We start from the raw sequence: 27,725 nt of genomic DNA, 5'->3' as shown, positions 1-27,725 counted from the left end.
TAAATAACGATCAAGATAACACTGCATCAATACAATTCAGTGCCCTATGCACCATCGGGTGCGGGTAAGGGTTAGAAGAGTGGTTAAGGGCCAGATCCAAAAGGAGTGAATTATATTTGTGGAGTGGATATAGGTAAGCGCCCTTGAGGAAGTTTTTTTACGAAAATGGCACTATATAAATCATCCAAGATTATTATTATTATCGTAAGTGAAAGAGCTCAGAGTGAAGGACATAAGGGCAAGGAAATAGAAGAGGAATACTAAAGGATAAGTTCAATCTGTAAATAAAACAATTTGCTAGATCAGTATCATTTATTAGACAGGGGTGTATTAAAGATTCCATTCATTTGTAGTAAAATATTAATTTGTTCAACTGTACATACATATCGCTCACTCCTTTCAAGAACGTCATAAATCAAAAATCGTCAATTTTCAGTTGGGCATGTTTTCGAAATGCCCAGAAAATGTACTATATCCCAGCAAAAGCGGCATATTTTTAACTTAATATTTACCCGCTACAGGGCAGAAAGTGTTGTTTTTGCATTTTGAAGAAAAGGTATTGCTTAATTATTTTTTTAAATATACATACTAAATATTTTTCAAATGGAGAAAAAACCTTCAGGTTTTACCTTTAAAGATCTGTTGCACAGTAAAAAGTTCAATAACTGGCTTGATATTTATTTTTAATAAATTGTGTTATATTTTTAAACTTAAAAAACGTTCTCCTTAAAAATCAAGTTTTTTTATTTATGACGTTCTTGAACGGAGTGAGGGATATGTGCATTATTCACAATTGTACAACTTTTAAGCACATATGTACAAATAGAGGAGAAAAACTTATATAGATGTATATTGTTAAGTTTATTACATCCATACATGAGTAGGAATAAGGTGGAGATTTTGGAGACAAATTTTAATTCAAACAAAATAGTATTCCCGTTCAAGTAATAATGCCATACTCAGAGATCTTCCAATGTTGATAATACTGATGATTTTTCCAACCTTAGATTGTTAATTTCATTAATTGATTCGGCAGTCACTTCGTGGTAAAATCTATCCATTTTTAATTTAAGTTTTACATAGTAAATACCACTATTTCTTAAAATCGATTGTGACACATGTTTCGATGCATTCCGCATCACTTTCACACCGTATAATTATGGTGTTTGGAAATGATGCGGAATGCATCGAAACACGTGGCACAATAGATTTTAAGAAATAGTATTTAGTAAGTAAAACTAGATTGTTAACATTATAAAATGCCCTTCTTTTGCGTAGTAATGTTTCAAATTTAATTTTGATTTTATTACCAGCCATTATTATCAAATGATGTTGGAAGTGATAAAATCCGCTCACTGTTGAAATAAAATAAATGTAGAAAAAGTTGTTATTTTACTATATAAAATGTAGTTCCTACAAGAAATGTTAGTACAAAACTAATAAATTAGTAACTTTTCTCGAGTTAGGACGATATGTGTGCATATAACTTTAATATTATAACGCAAATTGTTAACCTCAAATATATTGCATTTAAAAAAGCTTTCAAGACATTTTGGTCACTGAAAAATGGTAAGTAATGTTGAATTTTTTCTTCTTCAATTATCATCAAAATTATCTCAGAGAATTGATGTAACTGATTGTTTTAAGTAATGGGTGTTACTAAACCACCTGTTAAAATCTAATCTCATCAATAAACGGGCGAGGTATGTACCACACGGTTGTGCCCTTAGCGCTATTAGAAGTTGAAGCAATTTACCCACCGATGTTTCAAATCTGCAATAAAAAAACAGAAACTTAACTAAGTTGTAACTGATAACCATCAGTTAAAACTCAGATTAACTATAACATAGCATTGAACAACTAAACTAATGGTAATTACAAAAGCTAATGTAATGTAACTTAACCTTTCCGGGAGTATCGACATTAATGAAAGTCCGTCAGTTGGTATGATGTAACTTGTATAGCAATGACATATGTGGATATTTATAGGTAATTTTGTCATAAAATAAAACCTAGAGTGGTGAATTCTTACTTATTTATAATTAATGTTTTACTTGGTAAATACCATTAAAAATGGTGAGTTCTATTTATTATTTTTACATAATTTCTATTTTCCATATAACATAGATTTCGTGAAAAAAAATTCATGTGAAAAGAACCCACTCCCCAGAGAAAGTCGGACATCAATTATTGTATCCCGAATAGGTTAATAAATATACCGGCGTGATTGCAATTAGCAAATTGCTTGATCGATCTTGCTTGTCTCGATCGTTGCTTGATCTTGCATTGCTCTACTACTTTTGTCCACCTCCATAGTGTAGTGGTTAGCATGTTAGACTACTGTTCTGGAGATTCCAGGTTCGATAGCCAGGAAGGTGAAAACAAATATTTGATTTTTCAATCTAATATTTATTTATTATAATATTGCCCTGGACTGGTATTAAAAGTGCAGGACTGATCACCTTTTTTTATGTATTATCACAATAACACTGCTTCTATGTATTGCAGTGCCTTATGCTCCATTGAGTGAAGATAATGGTTAGAAGTAACTATTTAAATTGACAAAAAAATGTGCTGGAATTATTCAAAGCTTGGCATGATGTTCATCTACTTTTTGTGTTTTTTTTATTAGTTCACATTACTTTACATATAAGCGCCGTTAAGGTAGTCTTCTTCTACATCTTAGTCCTTATTACTGAGGGTGGTGACCCTTGTGGAAACAATGACTCTTCTCCAGTTATCCCTTGACTGCGCTACACGTGGCGCTCCAACCACCGAGGTGCCTGCTGCTGCCTTAACTTGATTGGTTCATCGTCTGGGGATCTTCCTTTCCCTCTCTTCTCCTTAAGGCTACCAATCACAACCAGTTCCAGGTTATTCTCATTGCCATGCGTAATGTGTCCAAAGAACTGAGGAATCTATCGTGTACAGACATTGGATGGCTTGACTCTGGCCAATGTTTTGAGGTAGTATTTTACGCAAATGGCACTATATAAATGATCCAAAATTAATTGATTAATTAAAATAGTCATATTAACTTACCTATTTGTGTAACCGATTATGTGATATTCTTCTTCTTCGGTATTTGTTACTTCACTGGCCATCGTACAAAATGCATCACAAAGTTGTAGAACTTCTACTATATTTGACATGACAGGATTAGTACCATAGTCTAGCTCATCTCTTTGTGAACTGTCATCACCAAGCTAAAAAAAAACAGATTATAAAGTGTGCATAGTGATTTTACAGACATTGACTGGGTATATTAAGAACCTCTGACTTGCAAAGGATATAAAAAGGGTCATAAATGGGTCTATTTAAACAATAGAATTCTGGTACACTGTATAATACAATTAGTTATTGTTATTGAGAAATCTGATGAAAAAAACCCGGCTATGTTTTACCTACTTTTTGAATAATAACCCAAAGTTAGGTCAGTCAATTTATGAAGAATTTTTATATTCATATAATAGGATAACAAAATGTTTTAACACTTACTGGTGTCATTAGGAGGAAAGCTTGGCTCAAAATATCCGTCTGGAATGTGTTATGTGCCTTCTTCAAAAGTTCAAAATCCTTTATTTTCTCCGCTTCCGATTTCAATTTAGAATAATTACTTTCCAATACATCGGATTGCAGATAATGTTGTAAATTATCAACTAGAAACATCAGTTTGTTGTGCAACTGCCAAACGGAAGAGCTGTAACATCAGATAAGGTCTCAAAATTATTATTTATATCTCAACAGAGATGAAAATATTTTTAGATGGTACATAATATGTCTCAATACATTTTTACAGGGCGATCTATCATTAACTGTTAAAGTAATCGCTTTAGGGTTGTGACTGACCGGAGCATTTCGTCGTAACGTAACGTCGTAACATCGCTCACGGTGACCATCCGAAACTATGGATGGAGCGCTCGGCTCGCTGTACTGACTACATATACGAATGCTCGCATCGTAACATGTTACGTTACGACAAAATGGCTCCGGTCAGTCACCACCCTTATACACTGCATGTAACATTCACCATGAATCACAACTATATTACTCAGGTTTTTAAATTTGTGTATATTTCAAGTAACAGAAACGTTTCACATTTTCAGGATTTAAAAAAAATTATAGTAAATTTAATACAATGTAAAAAACTACTAAGTCACTGAGAGTTTTATCTACTTCAAACACATGTCTTAATTCCAGTCTTTATTTGTTATATTTTACTATAAATTTTATGAAATTAATAAAACAGTAGTAAAAATATAGTAATACCTTTGCCTTCTAGCCTTTTTGTATGTAAACCATAAAATATGTAAATCGTGTTGGGTTTTCTTAACACGCAGAAGAAATCTAAATATTTCATTGTAGCGGTATAATATTTCTGGTGTGAAAATCAAATGCAAAGGCCATTTCACTTTGTAATTCAAAACTAGAGTAGACCATCCATCTAAAATCAAAATGAAACATGATTTATCTAAACAGTTTTATAATGTGCACCAGTCTAAAATGTCTTAGATAAATTATGGATATAAGTAGAGAGCTTATTGCAGGTACATGGAGAAAGAATAAGATATGTACTATGAATATAGATTGTCCTGTGTGACAACTGTTTGCCTCCTAAGGGCATTTTCTAAGTGCTTATTTTATTTCGATTGTCTTCCTCCATAGTGTAGTGGCTACAGCACTTGGCTGCCATGCAGGAGGTCCTGAATTCATTTCCCAGGCGGGTAAAATAGAAGCATTTTTTCACTCTTATATTTATTTGATATTTCCCTGGACTGGTTGGCACTTGAAGTGCAGGACTGATCACCTTGCCTTCGTATATTGAACAAATTAACATTGCATCGATTTGATGCAGTCCCCTGTGCACCATTGGGTGTGGATAAGGGCCAGTAGTAGTATTTTATTTCAAATTTAATGTCAAGTAATACAAAAATTCATTTGATTGGTTGCAAATAACGTACCGAGAATCCCGAATTCCCCGTCACTCATCGATGCCTCATATTTAGTAAAGGGAACAGAAAAACTAAACTTTTCAATATCCACACTATTTCCTAAAGAGACTGCTCTGGCAGCTATATAAAATGCTTGATTCATATCTGAAAGATTATTTGAAAAATTGCAACAACATATATGTACATTTATAAATATTTTAACATTATTACACATTTTGTACAGAGGATGATAATTGGAGTGAAAAATTGACAGCCTAAAAAAGTTATTAATCGAGAAATAAAAACAACAAAAAAAACACATCAATAACAAATTGGAGAACATACACTCGTAAATTGTGTTATTATTTTATGTAATATTAGCACATTTTGGACGGGTGTTTTTACACCTGCGGACCGCTGGCGACGGGAATTTGATAATTGTGTACATATGGTTTATACCTTAACAAAGAGATTGGTACAAAATATTCATATGAAAACATTAAATAATTCCTTATTTTCTGGCTTTGAAATGAGGCCGGCGCAGAAGGTAAAAATACCCTTTATGTCCTTAAGCATCAATCGACCGAACGGGTACCTTTCCCGTCCTAAGTATGTTAATTTATCAATTATGAGTTGTAATATGTATACCTCTGGAAGCAACCGGTGAGGGAACCGCATCTAACAAGTGTTCGGATAAACGTAGTACTTCCAAAAATAATTCCCCTCGTCCTAACAGGTAAAAGTCTTTCATCAACTGTAGCTCATGATGAACGCCAGCTTCCTCAACAGCTACAACCCAAAGATGCTGAAATACAATTACAATAATACATATTAAGTTCTTCACCAAAGATGCTGTAATACAAATACAATAATATTAACACATTGTTAGCGGGCGGTTTTTTCATCAACCCCGACCCTAATTAGTGTACTAATTAGGGTCGCATACTAATCACAAGTAACCGAAAATACAACTCTGATCTGTAGAATGTTTTTAGGCATCTCGCGCTTTACAAAAAGTAAGCAAATAGAACGCTTATAAGCGGCTCCCGCTCTCTACCAACAATATGCTAAAGGTGCTTTTAAGCGTTTCCTGCAAACAATGTGTTAAGTTCTTTGCAGAATTAGAAAATAAAATGTTGTGAAATTCATTAAACTTACTTCTGTAACGCAGGATTTGATGTCATCAAGAAGAACATCTAATTTTGAGATGTTAAAAACATCACTGTTCTTAAGTTCCAAAATGGCTTCATGAAACTGGGCTTCTTTGTCTCCCCATATAGTGAATCTAGAAAATAAAATATTTCTTAAAAACAGATTTTAAATTTTGTCATTGGTTTCCCAATTTAACCGTTAGAATGTGGCCTAGAAGAAGTTAGAAGTATGGCGTTAGAAGTGTTAGTTATGTTAATATCTACACAATGCTGTGGCATTTCGCGTGACACATGTCTTGATTTATCTGTATTAAATGGTTATCTTATTAAAATAAATACACCCCAAGGTGAATGGATATTTTTCACAATGTCATTTTATACACAACATTTTGAACAAGAATTTAGAAACAGTTGTGAAAAATTAGCTGTCAAATTAGTATCTTATTTTTTATTGACAATGATATGATTCAATTGTAATGTTACTAACTCATACTGTGGGCAAGGCTGAATAAAAAACTTGATGTGCTCTTATCCAATTAGCGGTTTATGACAAATTTCTGTTTTTTTAACGGCAAACCTCAATTGATATTTTTAAACATGGTTCAGACAGGTGTTAAAAACAAAACAAAAAAATACAGAACAAGAATTTACCTTTTTCCGAAATCGTGATTTATAGGTAACAAATGCAATGCGCTTCTTTTGAGGTCAGTGGGACTCGATCCAAACAGAACAACAGATTTTCCAATGAAGAGGATCTTCTGTGCCACGGATAATGGTATGTAATATGGCAACATTACCGCATTTATCTCATAATCCAAATGCCTTATTGATTTATTAGGGTCCTGCAAATTAAACAGATAAACAAGAAAAAAAAAGTTTTATATTAACACACTAAGTACGGGAAAGATATTTTCACCCGTTCGGGCAATTGATGCTTAAGGACAGGAAGGGTATTTCTACTTTAAATGCTAGCCTCATTTCAAAGGCAGAAAAGAAGGAATTATACTATTATGTTTTTATATGAATATTATATACCAATACATTTGTTAAGGTCTTTACTATATATACATAATTATCAAATCCCGTCGCCAGCGGTCCTCAGGCGTAAAAATACCCGTCCTTAGTGTGTTCATGAATGATTTTTTTAAGAAAAAGTTTTAAGTTAAAAGTTAAAAAGTTATTTTAAAGTTTAAAATTGAATAAGTCTCCGTATTATATTTCACGTACTTGTAAGGAGTCTCCGGATTTACTATGTTCGTGCGAGTTTCCAGAATTAATTTTGGAGGTATTCAGATGAGGAGTTGACACCTGATGTCTCTCTACACTCTGAATGAAAAATTCTCTGTGTTTATCTTTCAAGTTGCCATACAGTAGCCAACTGCACAAGTGCTCATAAAACACCCGGTGAACTATAGCAGTCAGTCTGAAAGGAGCAAAAATATGTCTTTTTAAACCTTGATTTTAATTTTACGTTTACAATGTTTATATTTTATTTAAGAAATTTAATTCTTTGTTTCCGTTAGTGTTAAGGTGTGGACTGACCGGATTCATTTCGTCGTAACGTAACACGTTACGATGCGAGCATTCGTATAGTTAGTACAGCGTTCCGAGTGCTCCATCTGAAGTCGGATGCTTGCTGCAAGCGACGTTACGATGTTACGTTACGACGAAATACTCCGGTCAGTCCCCACCTTTAAAGGCGCCTCTAAAGGGCTTTAAAGCCCGAGTTGTAATGTATCAAGAGTAAAATAATGGTAATCTTTCAAATGTTTATTAGTTCTCAGTACCGTAGAATGGGGCTACTTGAACTTTGATGTGTTACTTGAGCCCAGTACAAAAATAATATTTTGATCTGTATTTGGTCTACAATAATGAATGTATCGACATGATTCATTGTTTCCCTGACAGGTGACACTTGTTGTCACGATACGTTCATTATTGTAGACCAAATACAGATTTAAGTCTCTTTTTTGTACTGGGCTCAAGTAACACATCAAAGTTCAAGTAGCCTCATTCTACGGTAAATGAATATGTGATACTTAATACGCGGGTTAACAATGTTAGTGATTTTTTCACTCTTAACTTCATGTGATAACAATCAAGATTACATGCGTTTATATGATGCAGTGCCCTATGCACCATTGGATGCGGATGAGGGGTTGGAAATAAAAATAACTAAATAAGTACATTTAGTTGTCAACGCTAGGAAAACAGACCTATGAAGGACACTCGCTTATTTGAATGTTAGCATGTATGTATGTACCTACATCTCTCACAGTTACTATCTTGAGTGCTGGGTTTGGAGGAAATGGAAAACGAAGAATACAGAGATACGGAGGAGGCCTATAAACAGCAGTGGGGAACAGAAGGATGTTGAATGTTCAAAACTGGCTGGTTATAATAATGTTAAAAAATATAAATATATTTTTTTAAATATACCTCTGAATTCCCAATGTTGTGTCCTCATTCCCACTGAGTGAATACCTTTGCAGAATATGCAAAATCTGACATCCGTAAAACCTTTTTTCCTTAATGCTGGACAAAACACTGTTCAATGTGTTGAACAATGGTTTGAATTTCTCGATTGTACCGAGAATATAGGCTAATGGTAAGTACGGGTTTGACAAAGCGCTTTTTTCTAGTTCTACAAGATCGGAACGATACGGCTCCAATATGTCATCCAATCCTTCACTCAAAGCTTGAACATATAACCCTGAGATTGGATTAACCAATTTATCTGAAAGAATAAGAATTAAATAAATTACACAAATTTTGATAGAAAAATTTATAGTTGATATGAGTGCAAAACATGACAGGAAAGTAAAGATTTTTTTGTTTTGTAAACATTCTGTTAGTTTTCCAAAATATAAATAAACAAAACAATGCCAGTCCCTTTATGTGTGGCCATAAACTACTAATCGTAAAAACAGAAGTCCCTGATTTTAAGAATAGGCATTTTAGAGCAGAAATTTTAGTGATAATATTCTATTTTAAACAAATGAAAGTCAGATAAATGTTAATTTAGGTTCATCTTTGTTAAGCATAGTAAAAAATAACCTACTGCTAAAGACGTAATCAACATTTCTTCCAGAAGCAAATGAATTTTTGTTAATGAATCTTCTTATAGTTCCATGACTCTTGGCTATCCTTAAGATCCTGTTGAAGATTTCCTTCTCAGATGGATTTAGATTTGATACTTTCTCCTTGTAGTGCTGAAATTACAAAACATATTAATTACTAAGTATATTGATTTCAAATATTACAACCAAAACAACATAATAAAAATACCTGTTCCGAAGTCAATAACTCTGAAGAACTCGGACAGTCCCAAAGTAAGAATATAGCATCGTGTATCATGATGAAGATATTAGTTAGAATCGGACTTTAAGCAATGGAAAACATTTACGCTTCTAAAAACAATCCCTCTCGCAACAAACCCAAATTTGAAAATGAACTGTCAAACTGACACTTGTTTCATAGATTAATTGACTGCATCGGGCTTCGTTCACCATCCGTCAAACGATCATTTACTATTGATTAGATAGATATTTTAAACACCACTGGCAACATTCTGAACCACCACCGAACAACTGTCAAAATAAACGTCAAATTTGGAGGATCGACGTGTAGATTAAAAAATGATTTAATCCAAGTCATATCATAAGCTGGTCTATAACCGAGACTTAAAGCATAATTTTGTGGTCTGTGCTTGGAAGTATTGCATCGGCAATCAATATGACTTCCCATTTAGAAATTGACGTTAAAAGATTGCTAAATCGCTGTGAAGAAATGGCAAACGAGGATCCGAATAAAGATTGGAGGCTTAAAAAATATCTAGAATCACTCGAAATGATGTTAATTGAACTTCAGAAACACCCCACGTGCGTTAAATATTTATAATCCATTTTTACATTATACGATAAACTTTTTTGTTGTTGTTATATATATAGGACATTTTTATTTGTAAAATAAATATAATATATATTTTTTACAATTTCAGCAAACCACCCAAAGATACTCTATCAAATTATAATAGAAGGCATATATTCCTCAAAGGTCTAATTCAAACAACTAAACTTATAAACCCCGTACAGAAGGTATGGTAATATAAAAATGTCTATTTTATTACATTCATGATATTGTGTAGTACATTCATAATATATTTTTTAATTTATCATAAAGTTGTAAATACTAATTTCACATTGATAGTGAACGCATAACTATTTGTATTTTGTACATTAAAAGCATTGTTAACTTTGGAACGTATGAGTGAGGAAAGAACGGTTAAACAAATTTATGAGGCGAATGTAGTTGAAAAAAGAAGCACAGGAAGACCGAGGAAAACTTGGTACAATCAGGTATGTCAAATACTTGAAAGCGGCCGGGTCAGGAGTCGTAATAATCGTCGGGTATGTATGAGGAGATGCATGAATGTAGAAGAGGCGAAGAATGTTTGCAAAGACAGAGTGGTGTGGCGTTCGATTCTCTCTGCCTACCCCTGTGGAGAAGCGGCGTGATGGTTAGTTAGTTAGTTTTGTTTACTTTGTGGTATGGTAATATAACACTCTCCTCATCATTCCCTTTGTGTAATACCACATTAAAAAAACATTACTTATTATTTATTGATTTGGCGTTTAATTTGTAGAACTCCATTTTAATTTATGTATTAATTTTAAATCAAACACAGATTTTTGAGTCTACTAAGTTGTATTTTATTAACAAAAACACATAAAAAATTATATTGTGACAATTGTTTCGCCTTGTTAGGGCATTATCAAACAAACATTCGTTTGATAATGCCCTAACAAGGCGAAACAATTGTCACAATATAATTTTTTATGTGTTTTTGTTAATAAAATACAACTTAGTAGACTCAAAAATCTGTGTTTGATTTAAAATTAATACATAAATTAAAACATTACTTCATAGCTACCAATTTCAGAATAATTATTCCATCATCGGGTCAAATATAGTCTATGTTTGACCTGATGATGGAATGATAATTCCGAAACTGATCATGAAATAGTGTTTTTTAAGTGGTATTGAACAATGTGAACGATGAATGATAAGGAGGAGAGTGTTGCATAACGATGTCAATAGTTTTTTTTATTTATTTTTTATTTATTATTTATTTGGCAGTCACCCAATGGATGTTTCTGCCAGTGTCAAGTATTGATTTTATTTGCAAACATAATAATAACAATTAATAAAAAATTTCATAGTTTAAATGCCTTTAGGTTTATCATTTTAGAAATTATGACTGCAATTGTAGAATTAGGTTCAGAAAGAAGGGTGGATACATGGGTGGGGGGTTGGATTCCTGCCCGTGTTAAGCTATTTAGAAATTAGTTCTCATTGATCTATTCAACTAAATTATTAATTTGATATTCTGGCTTATGATAAGCAAAAAGTAATGATTGTTTTGAGATACACAATTGTTTATATCAGTTATGTTAACCATAGTGTAATGACTCGTGCAACATTTTCATTCCTATGAATTGTGAGGCAATTTCTTTCTTCAATCTGTTAATTTTTTTAAGGTTGACTCGTGCAACATTTTCATTCCTATGAATTGTGAGGCAATTTCTTTCTTCAATCTGTTAATTTTTTTAAGGTTGTTGCCGTGCAACATCTTGCCCATGGTGCCGCTACTACAGCAAACAATGAAGCAACTAAAGAAATTCACCAGAAAACAACGGCCAAGTATGGACAAGAACTCAAATCAGAACTGTTTTTGAATGGTACCTGTCTTTCCAGATTTCAAACTTTAGATTTTTTTTGTGTCAAAATGTATGTTTTCTTTGCACATCATATTAAAACATTGTTTGCAGAAAACGCTAACAAATAAATGTTACAGTGAAAAATCACTCATATTTATTATGTAAAAAAATAAAGTACTTATATTACATGAGGCTCCCTTGAGGTAGTATTAACACATTGTTTATGGGAAATGCTTTAAAGCGTCTTTTACATACTGTTGATAGAGAGCAAGAGACGCTTATAAGCGTTCTATTTGCTTACTTTTGGTAGAGGTAGGTGATTGTACAGATCAGAATTGGGTTTGCGGTAACTTGTGATAGTATACTGAAGGTCGGGCAGCAGAGTATAATTAGGGTCGGGGTTGGTGAAAAACCGCTCGACAACAACGTGTTTAGTGAATACTTTACACTCGCATAATATACACCATTCTACCCATGGTTTCCCACAAACAATGTGTTAAAACTAACCTATGTCAGGTTTTAAGTGGTTTTAAGCCATTTTAAGGGGTTGATTGTTTAAATTTTACCCTTTCTGTGTGTAATATTTGTGTTATTTATATATTTTTGGTCATGCTCCAGTAAATTTGTGTTTCAGATAATGACGATACTTTAAGACACCGAAATATTTCAAAACCACCAAATTCAAAGTCGGTAACCAATGGCTCCGAAGACCTCGACAGCTTGCTCCGGTACCATCACACGATGCAGGAGAAAGTAGCCGAGAACATGATCCTGCTCACTCGAAACTTAAAGGAACAAACGCAATTAGCAAGCACAATAATAAAAAGAGATACCGAGGTAAATTTGGCTCTTTTTCTTGTGGAATTCCATTAATCCTCGATGACTAGTTCCACTCTGTCAAATTGGTCATAAACCAAGGAGTTGATTAATCAAACTCCGCACCTTGATTTATAAATTTTATAGTGTTAGTAGGTCATAAATGTAATCATTAAGAGAGAATAAAAATGGATTATGTAATATATTCTTCTTCTAACCCTTATATCCGCACCTATTGGCGCATAAAGAACTGCATCATATACAAGCAGTGTTATCTTGATCATTAAAAACATTAATGAAAGGTGATAAGCCCTGCGCTTCAGTTACCAGTCTAGGGTGATATTAACATATTGTTTTTGGGAAACGCCTCAAAGCATATTTTACAAGTTGTTGGTAGAGAGCATAGTGGTATTATTTCTCAAAATTTATTGTTACATGTGTTTCGATGCGTTCCGCATCACTTTCAAACATTTTCAAATAAGTTTTTTGAAATGATTTGGAAGGCATCAAAATACACACAGACAATGTCACAATAGAATTAGATTGAAAAATAGTGGTATTTACCAAGTAAAACCTTAATTGAAAATAGATAAATATTACCACAAAGTGACTGCCGAATTGATTAATGATTTTTTTTTATTTCCACTGACGCATGTATCCGGTATTTACATTTACTACCGATTGATTCATTCCATTTTGCACTTTAAGATGTATTTTATATTCGATACATTTGACTGAAAAGTATTAATAAATATTTTTTCCTTTAGGTGCTTAAAAATTCTTCTCATATGACCGACACAAATTTGACTTCTCTTAAATCGGAACACGAGAGATTAGAGGAACAAAGCAAAAAGGCTTGGAAATGTTGGCTGTGGATCATGATTGCTCTCGTGATGGTCATATTCATAAGTGAGTTCATTCATTAACCCTTACTTACTTAAATATATTATAAAATACTGTCAATGATTGAACCTGTTAAGAAAAGTTTGGTATGGACATGTGAAGAGAATGGATAATGAGAGAATGACTGAGAAAGTATGTTTGGCAAATGTGAGCAGGAGAACAGAATGAGGACAGCCAAAAAAGACACAACCAGATCAATCCACTACCAGTTCATCAAGTATACTAAAATGTACACTTGATAACCTTTCAATCATTTGTTTATTTTTTTTTATCTAAATGATTACTGTCAATAAATTAGTATTAGTTGCAATATTTTGAGTTTGTCAAAATTTTTGTTTCAACCTACTATCATTAATCTCATGACACTGCACTGTGTCATGTCAACTGTTCATCTATGCTTGGATTAGGAAAGCTTTTATTTAGCAGAGATCCTTTTATTTGGATTTATCCAAGATCCTAACCGGATTATTTTACATACTAAAAATGCCTGAAATTGATTACATATTAATTTTATGCAGCTTATAATTTGACCAGTTATTTTATTCACAATATTGTTGCACGTGTGTAAGGTGATCACTTAACCAGCTTTTTACAGGTCATAAGCCCTGTAAATACCCAGACATCCATATTCTTCTACGTCTATGTTGAGATGTCAAAAATATTAATAGTAATGTTAGTTGGTAGTAGCTCATTGAGATTTGGCCCAAATAAGTCGGACCGGAGGGTCAAAAGTGGTATCAAATATATCTCTTATTTTTATCAAACCCATATCCGCACCCGATAGTGCATAGGGCCCTGCGTCATATAAACGTAGTGTTACCTTGATCGTTAAATACATGCACAAAAGATGATCAGTCCCACACCTCTGTTACCAGTCCCGGGTATTATTAATTCATATTATAGTGAAAAATCACTTATGCGTTTTTATATCCCACCCGGGACCTCCACCATGGTATCCGCTACACTACTACATTACAGAGACAGAAAAACTTTATACTTATTTTTATTATTTCAGATATGGTGCTGTTTATGAAAGTAATCAAGAAAAAATCATAAAGGGTTTTAAAATTTGTATGTATACCAATATTTAAGTGTATTTATTATTTATACTATTAATTCCACTTATAAAGTCTATGTAAGTGCAGTCATTGTATGTAAATTTGACTAATTTATGTTGTTTTATTGTATGGTTTGTGAAATTCGTCATTATGGGTGTTGTTTTTGTAAGTTTTTAGATAAAATATATTAATAAAAAACTGAATATTTTAGTTCATTTCTTCAATATTGCTACAAGCTACATTATTCATGTTAATATTGGAAGTATTTCATTATTCATTCGTTCTACATATCCAAACCATCTCAACACACCTTTCTTAATTTTATCAATAATGCTTGTCTCAGCTTTACATTCCTTCCTTATTTCACTATTCAAACATGTATCATACATCACTTTGTCGCACAATCTTCTGAGAGATCGCATTTCAACTGCATTCAATCGAACAAATGATGAGGAAAAAACGGTAAAACAAATTTATGAGGCGAATGTAATTGGAAAAAGGAGTTGAAGAAGACCGAAAAAAACAGGCACAATCAGGTATGTCAAATACTTGAAAGCGGTCAGGTTAGGAGTCGAAATAATCATGCATGAATATGGAAGAGGCGAAGATGTTTGTAAAGACAGATTGGTGCGGCATTCTATTATTATCTCTGCATACCCCTGCGGAAGCTGATGGTTAGTTAGTTAGTTATATTGGTATTGGATAATAAAATACACAGTCCGCTATTATATTTTATTGTTTAATACTGGTTCAGTCACACTTGATTCAAGTATGTCTATTTTACATGATTATTTTATACAGTGAATAATATCCGGGTACATATTTGCTTTTCTCATTTGGGGCATAGTTAATAGTGCATCATTCGACTAATTTATTTTCATAAACCGATATATTTTGGTGTAATTTAGGTTTTATTAGTTAACTCGAGTCATTAAAAATGTAATATCCCAAGACATTCTACGAGTTATATGGTCCATTAAATATTGTGCATTCATCAAGAGCGTACTAATCTTCAACTATAATATTTCTGTTTTTATACCGGCTACTCCGATATTGCTATATATAAATATCTACTCGCAAACATTGTACATCAGAATGTAAATAGTATAACATTTTCGTTACATAATAATTATTTTATATAGGGTAAACAAGTGTATTTTTAACGCCCCCCAGTTATCAACGCTACTGAATTCATATGTGAATATGATCTGATATTAGACACATATTGAAATTTGGAGTTTTATATTTTTACACCATAAAAATAGTACTTTTATTACTGATCTTGCCTAATATTTCTGATTGTTGAGTTGACATGCACACCGTGATTGATAATTTCTGATTTTTCATTGTAATTTTGTGAGTAATATATTTTTCATATTAATTTCATGAATCATCATTTTTTAACTTTATACTTATCGATGTTGAAAACAGGTTATTTTATTAATCAAGTTGTTAGCAGTTAGCAGAAGTTAGAAGTATTTGTTTTTTAAAAAACAGAAAAAAAAATGAAAGTCAAGCTCTTTATTAATATTAAAAAATATACAGCTCATAAATAAAACATGGTGGACTAAATTGTTTAATTTTTTACCTTGTAATATGTATAACCAATATTTTTGATTTAATGGAGATTTTCTTGCATTTAATAGTTGCCTTTAGTGTGGTTTGTTAATGGTTTTTTATTTGTACTCCTAATTTTTCAATCTTAAATACAAGTGCTAAACTCACTACTTGTAAAAATAGTGTATGGAGGCATTACACAACAGCGTTTTGGTATGGATTACCAAGTATGTCATATGTAATGAAAATTTCATTACATTCTGGACACAAATTGATCTCTTTTGATCTACTGAACATCTCTATATGGTATGTATGTATATTGTTCTATATAAAAATAATATATTCTTTGTTACTTCGAAATTTCTGTTATTTTATTTCAACTGATATGAATATTCGAAATCTCATCTCATGAGTATAAACAAAAATATGAATAACTTGATTGAATTTAAATTTTTCCAAAATTACTTTTCAACGCCCAAATCAAACTTCCATATTTTATTGGGACCTATTTCGGTAACATACATGTTGGTTCCATTTTGGGTGATGGCGAGAGAATGTGGATTCGTGAAACCCTGAAAAAATATTATACATATTAGTTATCACCTATAAGTAATTAAGTACTTTTTATATATAAGGTCACATAAGGATGTTATACATTTATACGATATAAATAGAAGGTTAAACATAAAGATGGAGGGTGTGCAGCAGATGTATTGCATAGAATTAGTGTGGGGTGGACGAAGTTTCGATCCGTGACGGGAGTTCTTTGTGACCCAAAAATGCCAGCCAAGCTAAACAGAAAAGTCTACCAAACAAAATTGTTAGACTCGCACTCGTCTATGGCTCCGAATGCTGGACAATGTATAACATCTACCCTAGGCAACTAGAAACTGCTGAAATGCGAATGCTTAGATGGTCAGCTAGAGTGTCTCTTAGAGACAAAATAAAGAGTTCACTCATTCGTGGAAGCCTGAGTGTAAATGATATCAATAATAAGGTAGATGAAAGGCAAATGAGATGGTATGGGCACATAGGACTTAGAGAACCTGAACATATTGTAAAACAGACGATTGCCATGGATCTTCCTCGAAAGACATCTAGAAGAAGACCAAAAAACTCACGGTTGGTACAGAAAGATAACATGATTCGAAGGCATGGCCTAGGTGATATTGACTATGACAGAAGGACCTACAACCTGAGGACGAGAAGAGCCAATCCCAACAGTATACAAAGACGATAAGTTTGGATAGAGCCAGGTAAAAGAAGATGCACAAGTAATTAAGTACATTGTTTAAGAACTTAAAAATACATTACAGTGGGGAAGCGGATCTCTTATTAGCTTCGAATTCAAATGTAATTTGGTCCCGCATTTGGCACATCATTATTTTCTTCTTCTTCTTCTTCTAACCCATATCTGCACCTAATGGTGCATAGGGCGCTGCATTGTATTGACGCAGTGTTATCTTGATTGTTACTTATATAAAGGCACTAATATTTATTAGTGATTTTATACTCTGATTTTATCCCCTAGGACATTGTTCCGCAAACTGTGTGCCGCGGCACACTGATGTCCCGTGGAGATTAGTTTCACATTAAACATAACATATATTACCATAATATGGTAAATATGCACCTCTGTAGTTAATTAATTTGGTAGGTGTACCTTGAATAGCAAAAGTTTGCGAAACACTGCCCTAGGAATTGAATCCGGACCTTCAGCACGGTAGCCAAACGCGCTAACCACTATACTACGGAGGTGGACATCATTATTTCACACATTATAAAATGTCATCATTTGATATTTACCGTTTTTGGTCCCCAATGATCGACAATGGTTTCTGAATGAGGATCAATGGTAAACCCTCGAACCGGGATCATGGGGGAGGTGGGTCCGTTGACAGCGTACACGAGGTTGGCGAAGTGGGCGACTGCGAACACCCGGCCCAGGTCGGGGGCCTGTATGGTGGCGGGCGGGTGGAAGGAGTGCCGGGGGCTGCGTAGTTGGGCGCGCGGGCACACGATCCGCATGTTCTCCCGGTCCGCAACGCAGATGAGGTCCATGTGCTCCAGAAGAGTCAATCCGTGCGGAACCTAGAAAAGTAACTCCGGAATGTAAACAATACAACTTATTTATAGATTAGGCGTTTAATTTTTATAATTCCATTTTAATTTATATACTGAATGTTAAATCAAACACTAATTTTTTGAGTTTACTATGTTTTATTTTATTGTTAAAAAAACGGAGACGACAACGGAGGCGATACTGGAAGGAACATATAAACAGAATGTCAGAAGACAGACTTCCACGTATCGCCCTCCAAGGCAACCCTGAAGGACGCAGACCCCCAGGGAGACCTCCGAAAAGATGAAAAGACAGCTGGGAGTCGACATCCCAAGAGCGACATGCGGAGGCACAAACAGATCCCTAGGATCTACATAAAGAAGAAGAAGAAGTTAAAAAACTCATATAAATCAATTTTGTGACAATTATTTTGCCTAGTTATGGTATTTTCAAACGAATGTGAAACATTCGTTTGAAAATGCTATAACTAGGCGAGACAATTGTCACAAAATAGATTTTTGTGTTTTTTTAATAATAAAATACAACCTAGTCTAGGTTCCTAGGCTCAAAAAATCAGTGTTTGATTTAACATTCAATACATTTAAAAAAACTATACAACTATTTAACTTGGTGGACTAAGCACAAAATACAGTAGATACTACAAGATTTCATCATCAGGTAAAATGAGTAGTGACTGTTCCATTTATAATGAACTATGACATTTTTTTTTACTGGAAATATTATTTGCATAATTAGAGATAATTGTGTGCATATAGTTTAGACCTTGGCTGAAGAGATGAAGGTTAGAAGAGATTGGTACATAATATTCATACATGCACCAATCTCTTTTTTGATAATTTGAATTTGATAATTGTTTACATATGGTTTATACCTTAACAAAGAGATTGGTACAAAATATTCATATGAAAACATAAAATAATTCCTTCTTTTCTGAATTTGAGATTAAGCCTGCGCAGAAGGTAAAATACTCTTCCCGTCCTTAAGCATCAATCGACCGAACAGGTAGAAATACCTTTCCCGTCCTTAGTGTGTTAATAATCAATTTACCTGCAGTGACATAAATTCGGGTGGGCTCGGTATAGTCCTCAGCAGTTTGCCTCTAGCGTTAAATTTTAGAATCTGATTATTGCAGTATCCATCTGCCACAAAGAACACTCCCGTAGAAGCGACGGCAACAGATGTGGGCATGCAGAGCAGGACTCGTGGGCCCTTGGGATTACCATTACGGAAAGCATCACCAATAATCATGTTGGGCATTTGGTATCCTCGTTTGTACTAAAAAAAAAGAGCATTATTTTATCATGTTTAAATCAAGTTTAAAGCATTTAAAAAGACCTTGATTTCTATAAGAGATTGATTAAGAAGAGCAAAATCGAATCTCATGGAATCTGCATCCTCTGCTTCGACACAAAATTTATTGACCACTCCAATTCCACATTTCTGTTGCTAATATTCGCAATTAATAATAAGGGTTGATATCCACAATTCAAATGCAGTTCTGTGATTTTTAAGAATACAAAAGTAGCAAATATACAATTATTGAATGCAAAATTATTAATGTCCTTCTGCGGATAATATTTTGGTTTTATTTTATATCACATTAAGATATTTATAACTTTTCTTGGCTGTGAGATTAGAGCATGTTATTAATTTGTCCTGCGGAATGAATTTTTTTTTAATAAGTTACTTTTTCTTCTCTCTTCCTTTTTCTAACCCTTTTCCGCACCTCAATGGTGCATAGGGCACTGCATCATATAAAGGCAGTGTAATTTTGATCGTTAATATATGAAGGAAAGGTGATCAGCCCTCCACTTCAGGTTCCAGCCCAAGGTAATATTAAATAAATATTAGAGTGAAAAAATCACTTATATTGATTTGACCCCCCCCCCCCCCCTGGGAATTGAACCCGGGACCTCCAGAATGGTAGCCAAGCGTGCTGACCATTACACAGGTGGACATTACGGAGGTGTTACTATTTATACCATCCATATTATTAGATTTCTGTTGGTGGTAATAAATAAGTATTCAAACCTTAATAACTTGATGCATAGCGACATCTGTGAGCCAGATGTTGTCATGTTCATCTACAGTAAGACCATGGGGCATGTAGAAGGTGTTGGCGCCCCATGAATAGTCAATTTCCCCCGTGTCAGGCCTAATTACCAATATGGTGTCATTCTGAATCGGGCCCTTATTGTAATGTTGGTAGCTGTGTGACTCATTGAAGGAACTAAAAGTAATGAAAATTAAGGTATATAAATAGTACCACTTTTATTTTTTGTATATTAAAAGCATTGTTAACTTTGTGGTATGATAATATAATTCGTTCACTTTGTGTCATACCACTTGTGAGTGGTATGACACAAAGTGAACGATGAATGATAATGAGAGTGTTAGTAGTACTTTTACCTGTTTTTAAAACAATTTAACTTATTATTGAAAGATAGCATTGGAGGTTTCTTTTACATATAAATATATGCATAGTACCTAATTGAAATAATTAAGTATCTAAGTGATGTTTTAAACCCTACCATATTTAGAAAGAAAAAAAACGTTTGTTTTACACAGATTTTATAAAAAAAAGCTTTTACTCTTAAAAAACATTTTTTTATCCCAGTTTTTTTCCGACATGGAAGCATGTACCTATTGGGTTTAATCACAAAAACAAAGTGTCTACAATTATAAATGATCAGATATGATTTTTTTAATGACGTATCCAGTTATGTTGTTTTTGTAAAATGTCAGAACTATGTTTCTGGTATTTATTTGTTGGTTATGTCGACAAAAAAGTAAGTCATCCTTTTTTATATGAACTAAAATGGTTCCAATAACTCAATAGCATACATTATATGCAGTTTTTAAACAGAAAAAACCACAAAGTTAGAAAAACCTAACAAATTTTCCTATAACCCTTTAAATCAAATTGCTTTAAAATAAATGCTTAAATTACAAGCGCAACTGTGATTAAATATTTATGTTTCGACTAGGTCCAGTTTTACAGATTAATATAGAAAAAATCGTTTCTTTTTTTGACAAACCCTTATCTTATTATTTCCTTATTATATTCATGCAATTAAATATCTCACCTTTCATCCCAAACACGGTCAGCTCTGTGGAAAATAACCGGGAATCCCCTTGTGTTAATAGAAACAGCTGTTATCTGTCCCAATCCTTCCAAAGGCTTTTTCGGCCAATTTTCCACTTCCCGAGGTATTAGGGGAGTAGAAACTTCAGGAGGAACAGTTGTAAACTGGTTGAAACCGTTCAAACCCATTTCGTAATATTTCGGCTCCCATTCGTCGTCACCATTCCAAATTTCTTTTTCCTTCTCACGATGCCGATCATCTTTTACTTGATGCTCTCCCGCCTTGTCTTGAACTTGGTCATTTCCTTCTTGATGGTCCCCTTCCTTCTCGCGATCTCGGTCATTTCCTATTTGATGCTCTTTTTCCTTCTGGTGACTTTGATCTTTTTTATTTTCAATTCGCTGCATCTTTTCCATTTCGTGTCTCTGTTCATTTTCTATTTCCTTCTCGCGATTTTGCTCATTCTCGAATTGTATTTGCTGTTCTATTTCTTTCTCGCGATTCATTTCATTTTCATATTGTATCTGTCTTTCCAAATCCTTCTCGCGATTTCGTTCATTTTCATACTGTATTTGCTGCTCCCTCTCCTTCTCATAATTTCGTTGGTTTTCATATTGTATTTGCTTCTCCCTTTCCGTCTCGCGATTGTGATAATTTTCGTTTAATTTTTCGTTTTCCTGGAAATATAATTTAGCGTAATAACAAAATGGTCCTGGGTAAGAAGTAAACATATGTGCGCCCGAAGACATACCTTATCGAGGACTGATTTAGCGGCCAGAAGTTCCTCCAGTTCCTTGAAAAAGTCGGCGGTGAGTTGGCCATCTTCTCCGTATACCTCCTGAGGTCGGGCACTTATATTGACCGACAACACTAGGAATATGGCCAAGATTAGAGCCCTCTTGACCGCCATTGCTTCGCGTTCCGTCGAACGATGTGCGATCGTGAATATTTCCCACAAAATTAGTAGGGAAACGTCCTTGGGTGACGTCAGTTTTTCTCTATCGATTCTCTTTACATCCTCTCGCGCATGCTCCGCTTTTATTGTTATGGAGAAAGTTCACGTATGTTTACAATCGCGTAGCAATAAAAAAACTCGACATAACCATAAAAAAACCAAGGGTTGTGTTATATTTTATTCAATGCTTGTCGTTTTTTAAATGCAAAAGTTTTGCGTATCTTACGCAATGCGAAATTTTCAAATAAAAAGAAACATAGTTAAATTTTATCGTTTTATATTTTACAAAAACATTAAATATGCTTTATTACACATATAATGAATAATATTCAGTGCATCTTTAACAACTATTTATAATAAATATAACGTATAATTTAAAATACATTATTTTGACCACATTCACAACCATAAAAATTATTTATAATAAAATGTGTATTAAAAAGATTATTCAAACAATAACAATTTTAAGCGTATCTCTTTTATAAATCTATAAATATTCAAATGAAATATTTTGGACACCTACATATTTTAGCCAAATAACGTTAACCTAACTGATGAAATCTTGTAAATTTAAATAAATATATTATATAAAGAAATTATGAAGTATTTGTAACAATCAATTTTATTTATAAAAAGAATCATATTATTTATAATTTGATAAACTTTATTTGGTTGCACGGGAACATCCGATATTTTTGGAATTACTAATCGAATCTTTTTAATAACAAAAAATGTCTACAAAATTAATTGAAACTAAATATGATGTGCTATAGTAAAACTGTTAAAGTATTCGTAAGATATAATAAATATTACTATCATAACAACATTAAATTAATAACTATATAATAATGCGTAATTTCGTAATTCTTAATATTTTTTTTTATTATTTATAATTCTTTTATCTACAGAGTTAACAGGCATTAATAAAAACTTTCATTTGCTTTTAAAGGAGACTTGTAGCTTAAAACAGTTACAAGAGATAGTTGTTAGTATACGGGGGGTAGTCATAATAAAAGGCAGAGAATTTCACTGAAGGTTGATTGAAGGAAGATTGACATCAAAATGTCCTGAATTCGAGTCCCGGAATAGACTAGTAGTTACTTACAAAAAAAAATCATTGCTAAACAAGACCAAACAAAACGATTAAAAGCCCTTGGCGACCGTATATATATGTATATATATATATATATATATATATATATATATATATATATATATATATATATATATATATATATACATATATATATATTCATAAATTCGATAACACTTACATTACTGACGTTTTGAATAAATTTTCTGTATTTTTTTTATAGTATCGTGCAAAATATTATTCCATATATTTATGTATCGCCTACGTTTATTCTCTAAATTGAACGATGAATATTTTGTAAATTATATATTTATTTTGTATAATAAAGCATTGTTAACTTTGTGGTATGTTGATATAACACTCTCCTTACCATTCATCGTGCACTTGTGTAATACAACATTAAAAAACACTACTTCACCTCTACCGGATTCGAAATAATCATTCCATCATCGGGTCTATATTTCACCTAATGATATAATGATTATACCGAAATTGGCAGTCATGATACAGTGTTTTTTAAAGTGTTATTACACAAATATGCTTACCATTACACCACAGTCCGCTTCTGTGGTGTAATGGTTAGCGTGTTCAGCTACCGTGCTGGAGGTCCCGGGTTCAATTCCCAAGGGGGGTAAAAAAATTACTGATTTTACACTCTAATATTTATTTAATTACCCTGGACTAGTACCAGAAGCGCAGAAGTGATCACCTTACCTTCAAGTGAGTAACGATTAAGATAACATTGCGTCATTACGATGCAGTGCCCTATGCACCATTGGGTGCGGATAAGAGTGAGATGAAGATTACACAAAGTGATCGATGAATGATAAAGTGTGTTACGTTACTAGATTGGCCAAAATGTATTCTGAGTGACGTAAAAGGCAAGTTTTGAGTGCTAAGTGTTGGATTTGTCCCGTTCACATCGTCCCGAGGTCTCTGTACTGGCTCGACGTCAGATTCGGGAACTGCTAGGTGTCGCTCCATCCCGACTGCGGCTGGGTCCATATGTAGCCGGTCCCCGTCATGGAGCAGACGGCGTTGTAGTACCTGCCCGGGCTGCGGCAGAACGACCACTGGGGACACCTGCAGCGGAACAGGGTCTGGAACTCCTCCTTGCACACCTCATTCCACCAGCACGTTCTCTATTTAAAATATCACAATTTACCATAGAAAAATTCTCATTTCAAAAAGATTACAATTTCATATTATTTTTGACATCTCATCCAAGATGAAAAAGAATATGGAAGTCTGAGCGTTTACGGGGCTGACGACCGTCATAGGCTGGTTTAAGTAATCACTTTACACGCTTGTAACATTCACCAATGCCTTCTTCTTCTCCTTCCTGCTAAATCTATTATTTTATATCATACCTTTTTTTTAAATCTCTAAATGTTTTTTAACAGTTTTATAACATAAATCGCTCACTCCAAGAACGTCATAAATAAAAAAAACTAGATTTTTCAGGAGAACGTTTTTAAAGTTTAAAAATATAGTTCAATATATTAAAAATAAATATCAAGCCACTTATTGAACTTTTTACTGTGCAACAGATCTTTTTAGCTAAAACCTGAAGGTTTTTTCTTCAATTGAAAAATATTTAGTATGTTAAAAAAAAAACAATTAAACGATACCTTTTCTTCAAAATGCAAAAACAACACTTTCTGCCCTGTAGCGGGTAAATATTAAGTTAAAAATATGCCGTTTTTGCTGGGATATAGTACATTTTCTAGGCATTCCGATAACATGCACAACTGAAAATTCACGATTTTTAATATATGACGTTCTTGAAAGGAGTGAGCGAAATGTGGAATTGTTAAATTGGCTTTTTTTAACGTAACTATTTTTTGTCAATGTAATGTAATGTTTATCATTTTTAATGTAACTATTGTTTATTATATCATTTTTTTATATGTTAGCTGTACAATTCCCGAATAAATAAAATAAAAGTAAAAAAATTAAAAATTCTACCCATTATTGACAACCACACTACTCAAATTCTTGGAAATTCTATATATATGAACCAATTTTTAGAAACCTTGTTCTTGAATCACTAGAATTTCAATTAGACTTCACCAGACTTCCATATTTTTCTTCATCTTTGATGAGATGTCAAAAAAATAATATGAAAATAACTCCTGTAATTGGAGATTATCCAGATTTTGTGAACAAGTATTTGGACACACTCAAAATGTTGATTACAATTTCATTTATTTAAAAAAAAAGCTGTTCGAATATCCGTTTGTTCTTTTTTTAAATTATTATTTCCAAGTTATTACTTCTATGTTACTTATATGCTTTCTAGAAGATAAAAAAAATGCCCGCTTTCGTTGTATAATGGTAAGCGTGTTTAGCTACTGGAGGTCCCGGGTTCGATTCCCAGGGGGGAGTGAAAATAAATATTAGTGATTTTACACTCCAATATTTATTTTATATTACCCAGGACTGGTCACTGAAGCGTAGGAGTGGACCACCTTGCCTTCTTGTAAGTAACGATCAAGATAACACTGCGTCAATACTATGCAGTGCCCTATGCACCATTGGTTGCGGATCAGGGTAAGAAGAAGAAAATGATGCGGAATGCATCGAAACACGTGTCACAATATATTTCAAGAAATATATTGTGACACGAATATTTAATTTAAAATTAAATAAGAGAATTAGGTAGTTTTCTAGCCATATTTTTTGTTGTTGTTATTTTTCTATCGGGTGGAATGAAAGAATAAATCAAATTAAAATGATTTTTTTAAAAGGAACATTAACAGTAGTATTTTTATTTTGTAATAACGATTTTTTCACACCGATTATCATCCAGCGAATGTATACCATTATATGTATTGCGAAAAAAAGCTAAATATTTTAAATTTAAATTTCATATCTTTATATATAATATTTTGTTCAATTTCATATAATTTGAAAATGTTTACTTGATCACAATTTTTTTTAATTGCAAAAATTAAATAAGTTCAAAATTTTAGTACAGTTTTAATTACGTGTCTTAATTTTTTGATAAATAATAATAAAACTAGAAATGTAAAAAAAATATTACATAAAACTAAATATCGATTTTTCATGAATACTTATTATTAATGTTACTTCGGATAAAATATTAAATAAATTACATATTTACCTCCGTTAGGTATCCTTTTACAGACTGGTCTGAGTAACTTCTTTTGGTGACGACTCTACCCCAACACGCCAATGTACACAATGCCACCAGAGTAAATATTGAAATCTACATCAAATTAAATTATTTAAAAAAATTAAACTTATCCAATTCAAATAATTGATTAAAAAGTAACTTCAAAAAAACATATTTTAAATGAATTTCTGTAAAATTATCTTTTATACTTATTTATTTAAATATTTTTTCATATCGATAAATCTTTTAAGTGTTTATTAAATTACTGGTTTTACAACCTTGTGATACATTTAAAATATTAAATAATGGATATTTGTTTAAGATTTTATGAGTTTATTGAAATAATATAGTGTTCCTACCTTAATCATAATCTGAACCAAAATATTTCACCCGTTTTCATTCACTTCCACACAAATAACCTACTTTTTCATTCTCAAACAATCGTGTTCGCCTCTGACGTAAATGAAAACACGCCTTCTGCATCATAAATATGCACGTTTCACGCAATTTCCCCGTAGTATTCGGTTTACAGAAAAAGGAACCTTAGTTCACAGATACTTTAAACATATTTTTCCTTATTTCGGATTTTCATTTACAACGTTTTGTGAATGAATTCTAAATCTAGTGTGGCAATGTTTTCACTCGACCAAATTCCACGCCCCCTTAAAAGGATTTTTCAAACCGTTCGCTTGGGACCTACCTGATTTGATTTAAACTAAAACGAACCACACAAAGTGAAAGCAGGTTTTCAGTGTGCTGGGAAAATTTGGCGTATTCGTATATTTAAAAAAAAACTCATTTTTATTCAAACTGATTTTATTTTAAAACAACAAATACTATTTATCTCCACCAAGTAATAAAACTTATACGAATCAAACACAAAAATTTCATAAATAATACTGAAAATTATTTACAACTAAAAAGGTATTTTTATTTACAGTATGGCGAAAATTTTAAATAAATTACGAATATTTTTTAAAAATAATTAATAATATGATAAAATAATAAATAACTTCTACTTTACTGACTGAAAGAATCATAAAAAATAAAACATAAAACAAATACAAACTTTTTACAAAACAAAAACCTAACTAACCATTTAACCAAATCCCTGAAACACACCTTTTTTATAAATTATTATGACACGTATTTTTTCTATTTTAAAATATTAAAATCTAATTTTACTGGGAAAATATATGAGACTAGAATCTTTATCAATTTTACTAAACATTA

The 27,725-nt window shown here is 32.7% G+C and overlaps 4 protein-coding genes across 4 annotated transcripts; 1 reads left to right on the top strand and 3 right to left on the bottom strand.

Moving 5' to 3' along the window:
- Positions 1–1,303: 1,303 nt before the first annotated feature.
- On the bottom strand, positions 1,304–9,541 carry Grip75 (gamma-tubulin complex component 4). Its single transcript, XM_088278339.1, has 12 exons — positions 9,371–9,541; positions 9,144–9,294; positions 8,522–8,819; positions 7,310–7,505; positions 6,734–6,924; positions 6,090–6,216; positions 5,580–5,736; positions 4,962–5,096; positions 4,270–4,444; positions 3,499–3,700; positions 3,043–3,206; positions 1,304–1,773 (listed from the first exon to the last, which is right to left on the bottom strand). The coding sequence occupies exons 1-12, from the start codon at positions 9,437–9,439 to the stop codon at positions 1,617–1,619; spliced, it is 2,022 nt and encodes a 673-aa protein (XP_088134465.1). The 5' UTR covers positions 9,440–9,541; the 3' UTR covers positions 1,304–1,616.
- A 101-nt stretch (positions 9,542–9,642) lies between these two features.
- Use1 (Vesicle transport protein Use1) lies at positions 9,643–14,782 on the top strand. The gene is made up of 6 exons (XM_088278338.1): positions 9,643–9,963; positions 10,083–10,179; positions 11,697–11,823; positions 12,437–12,639; positions 13,386–13,527; positions 14,537–14,782. The coding sequence occupies exons 1-6, from the start codon at positions 9,818–9,820 to the stop codon at positions 14,575–14,577; spliced, it is 756 nt and encodes a 251-aa protein (XP_088134464.1). The 5' UTR covers positions 9,643–9,817; the 3' UTR covers positions 14,578–14,782.
- A 515-nt stretch (positions 14,783–15,297) lies between these two features.
- Pal2 (Peptidyl-alpha-hydroxyglycine-alpha-amidating lyase 2) lies at positions 15,298–22,242 on the bottom strand. The gene is made up of 6 exons (XM_088278337.1): positions 22,057–22,242; positions 21,306–21,982; positions 20,251–20,449; positions 19,267–19,494; positions 17,943–18,227; positions 15,298–16,708 (listed from the first exon to the last, which is right to left on the bottom strand). The coding sequence occupies exons 1-6, from the start codon at positions 22,213–22,215 to the stop codon at positions 16,598–16,600; spliced, it is 1,659 nt and encodes a 552-aa protein (XP_088134463.1). The 5' UTR covers positions 22,216–22,242; the 3' UTR covers positions 15,298–16,597.
- Positions 22,243–24,073: 1,831 nt separating this feature from the next.
- On the bottom strand, positions 24,074–26,928 carry LOC148311785 (uncharacterized). The gene is made up of 3 exons (XM_088278375.1): positions 26,852–26,928; positions 26,481–26,585; positions 24,074–24,495 (listed from the first exon to the last, which is right to left on the bottom strand). Exons 1-3 carry the CDS (start codon positions 26,858–26,860, stop codon positions 24,322–24,324), a joined length of 288 nt encoding a protein of 95 aa, XP_088134501.1. The 5' UTR covers positions 26,861–26,928; the 3' UTR covers positions 24,074–24,321.
- Between the last annotated feature and the right edge of the window lie 797 nt (positions 26,929–27,725).

This window comes from Brachycentrus maculatus, unplaced genomic scaffold (assembly GCF_059751285.1).
Source record: "Brachycentrus maculatus isolate JH-2025_06_01 unplaced genomic scaffold, ASM5975128v1 h1tg000056l, whole genome shotgun sequence".
In the NCBI taxonomy this organism is placed as follows: domain Eukaryota; kingdom Metazoa; phylum Arthropoda; class Insecta; order Trichoptera; family Brachycentridae; genus Brachycentrus; species Brachycentrus maculatus.
The sequence above is the reverse complement of the archived record's forward strand: the minus strand, read 5'-3'. Positions and strand labels throughout refer to the sequence as shown.

Coding starts and splice junctions, on each gene's coding strand:
- Use1 (XM_088278338.1), top strand. CDS start 9,818: ATGACTTCCCATTTAGAAATTGACGTTAAAAGATTGCTAAATCGCTGT. Junction 12,640..13,385: donor TAATAAAAAGAGATACCGAG/GTAAATTTGGCT, acceptor TTTTTCCTTTAG/GTGCTTAAAAATTCTTCTCA. Junction 13,528..14,536: donor CGTGATGGTCATATTCATAA/GTGAGTTCATTC, acceptor TTATTATTTCAG/ATATGGTGCTGTTTATGAAA.
- Grip75 (XM_088278339.1), bottom strand. CDS start 9,439: ATGATACACGATGCTATATTCTTACTTTGGGACTGTCCGAGTTCTTCA. Junction 6,217..6,733: donor AATCACGATTTCGGAAAAAG/GTAAATTCTTGT, acceptor TTTATTTTCTAG/ATTCACTATATGGGGAGACA. Junction 5,737..6,089: donor TCAAATCCTGCGTTACAGAA/GTAAGTTTAATG, acceptor ATTGTATTTCAG/CATCTTTGGGTTGTAGCTGT.
- Pal2 (XM_088278337.1), bottom strand. CDS start 22,215: ATGGCGGTCAAGAGGGCTCTAATCTTGGCCATATTCCTAGTGTTGTCG. Junction 21,983..22,056: donor CTAAATCAGTCCTCGATAAG/GTATGTCTTCGG, acceptor TTATATTTCCAG/GAAAACGAAAAATTAAACGA. Junction 18,228..19,266: donor CCGAATTTATGTCACTGCAG/GTAAATTGATTA, acceptor TTACTTTTCTAG/GTTCCGCACGGATTGACTCT.
- LOC148311785 (XM_088278375.1), bottom strand. Junction 24,496..26,480: donor TAAAAGGATACCTAACGGAG/GTAAATATGTAA, acceptor TATTTTAAATAG/AGAACGTGCTGGTGGAATGA.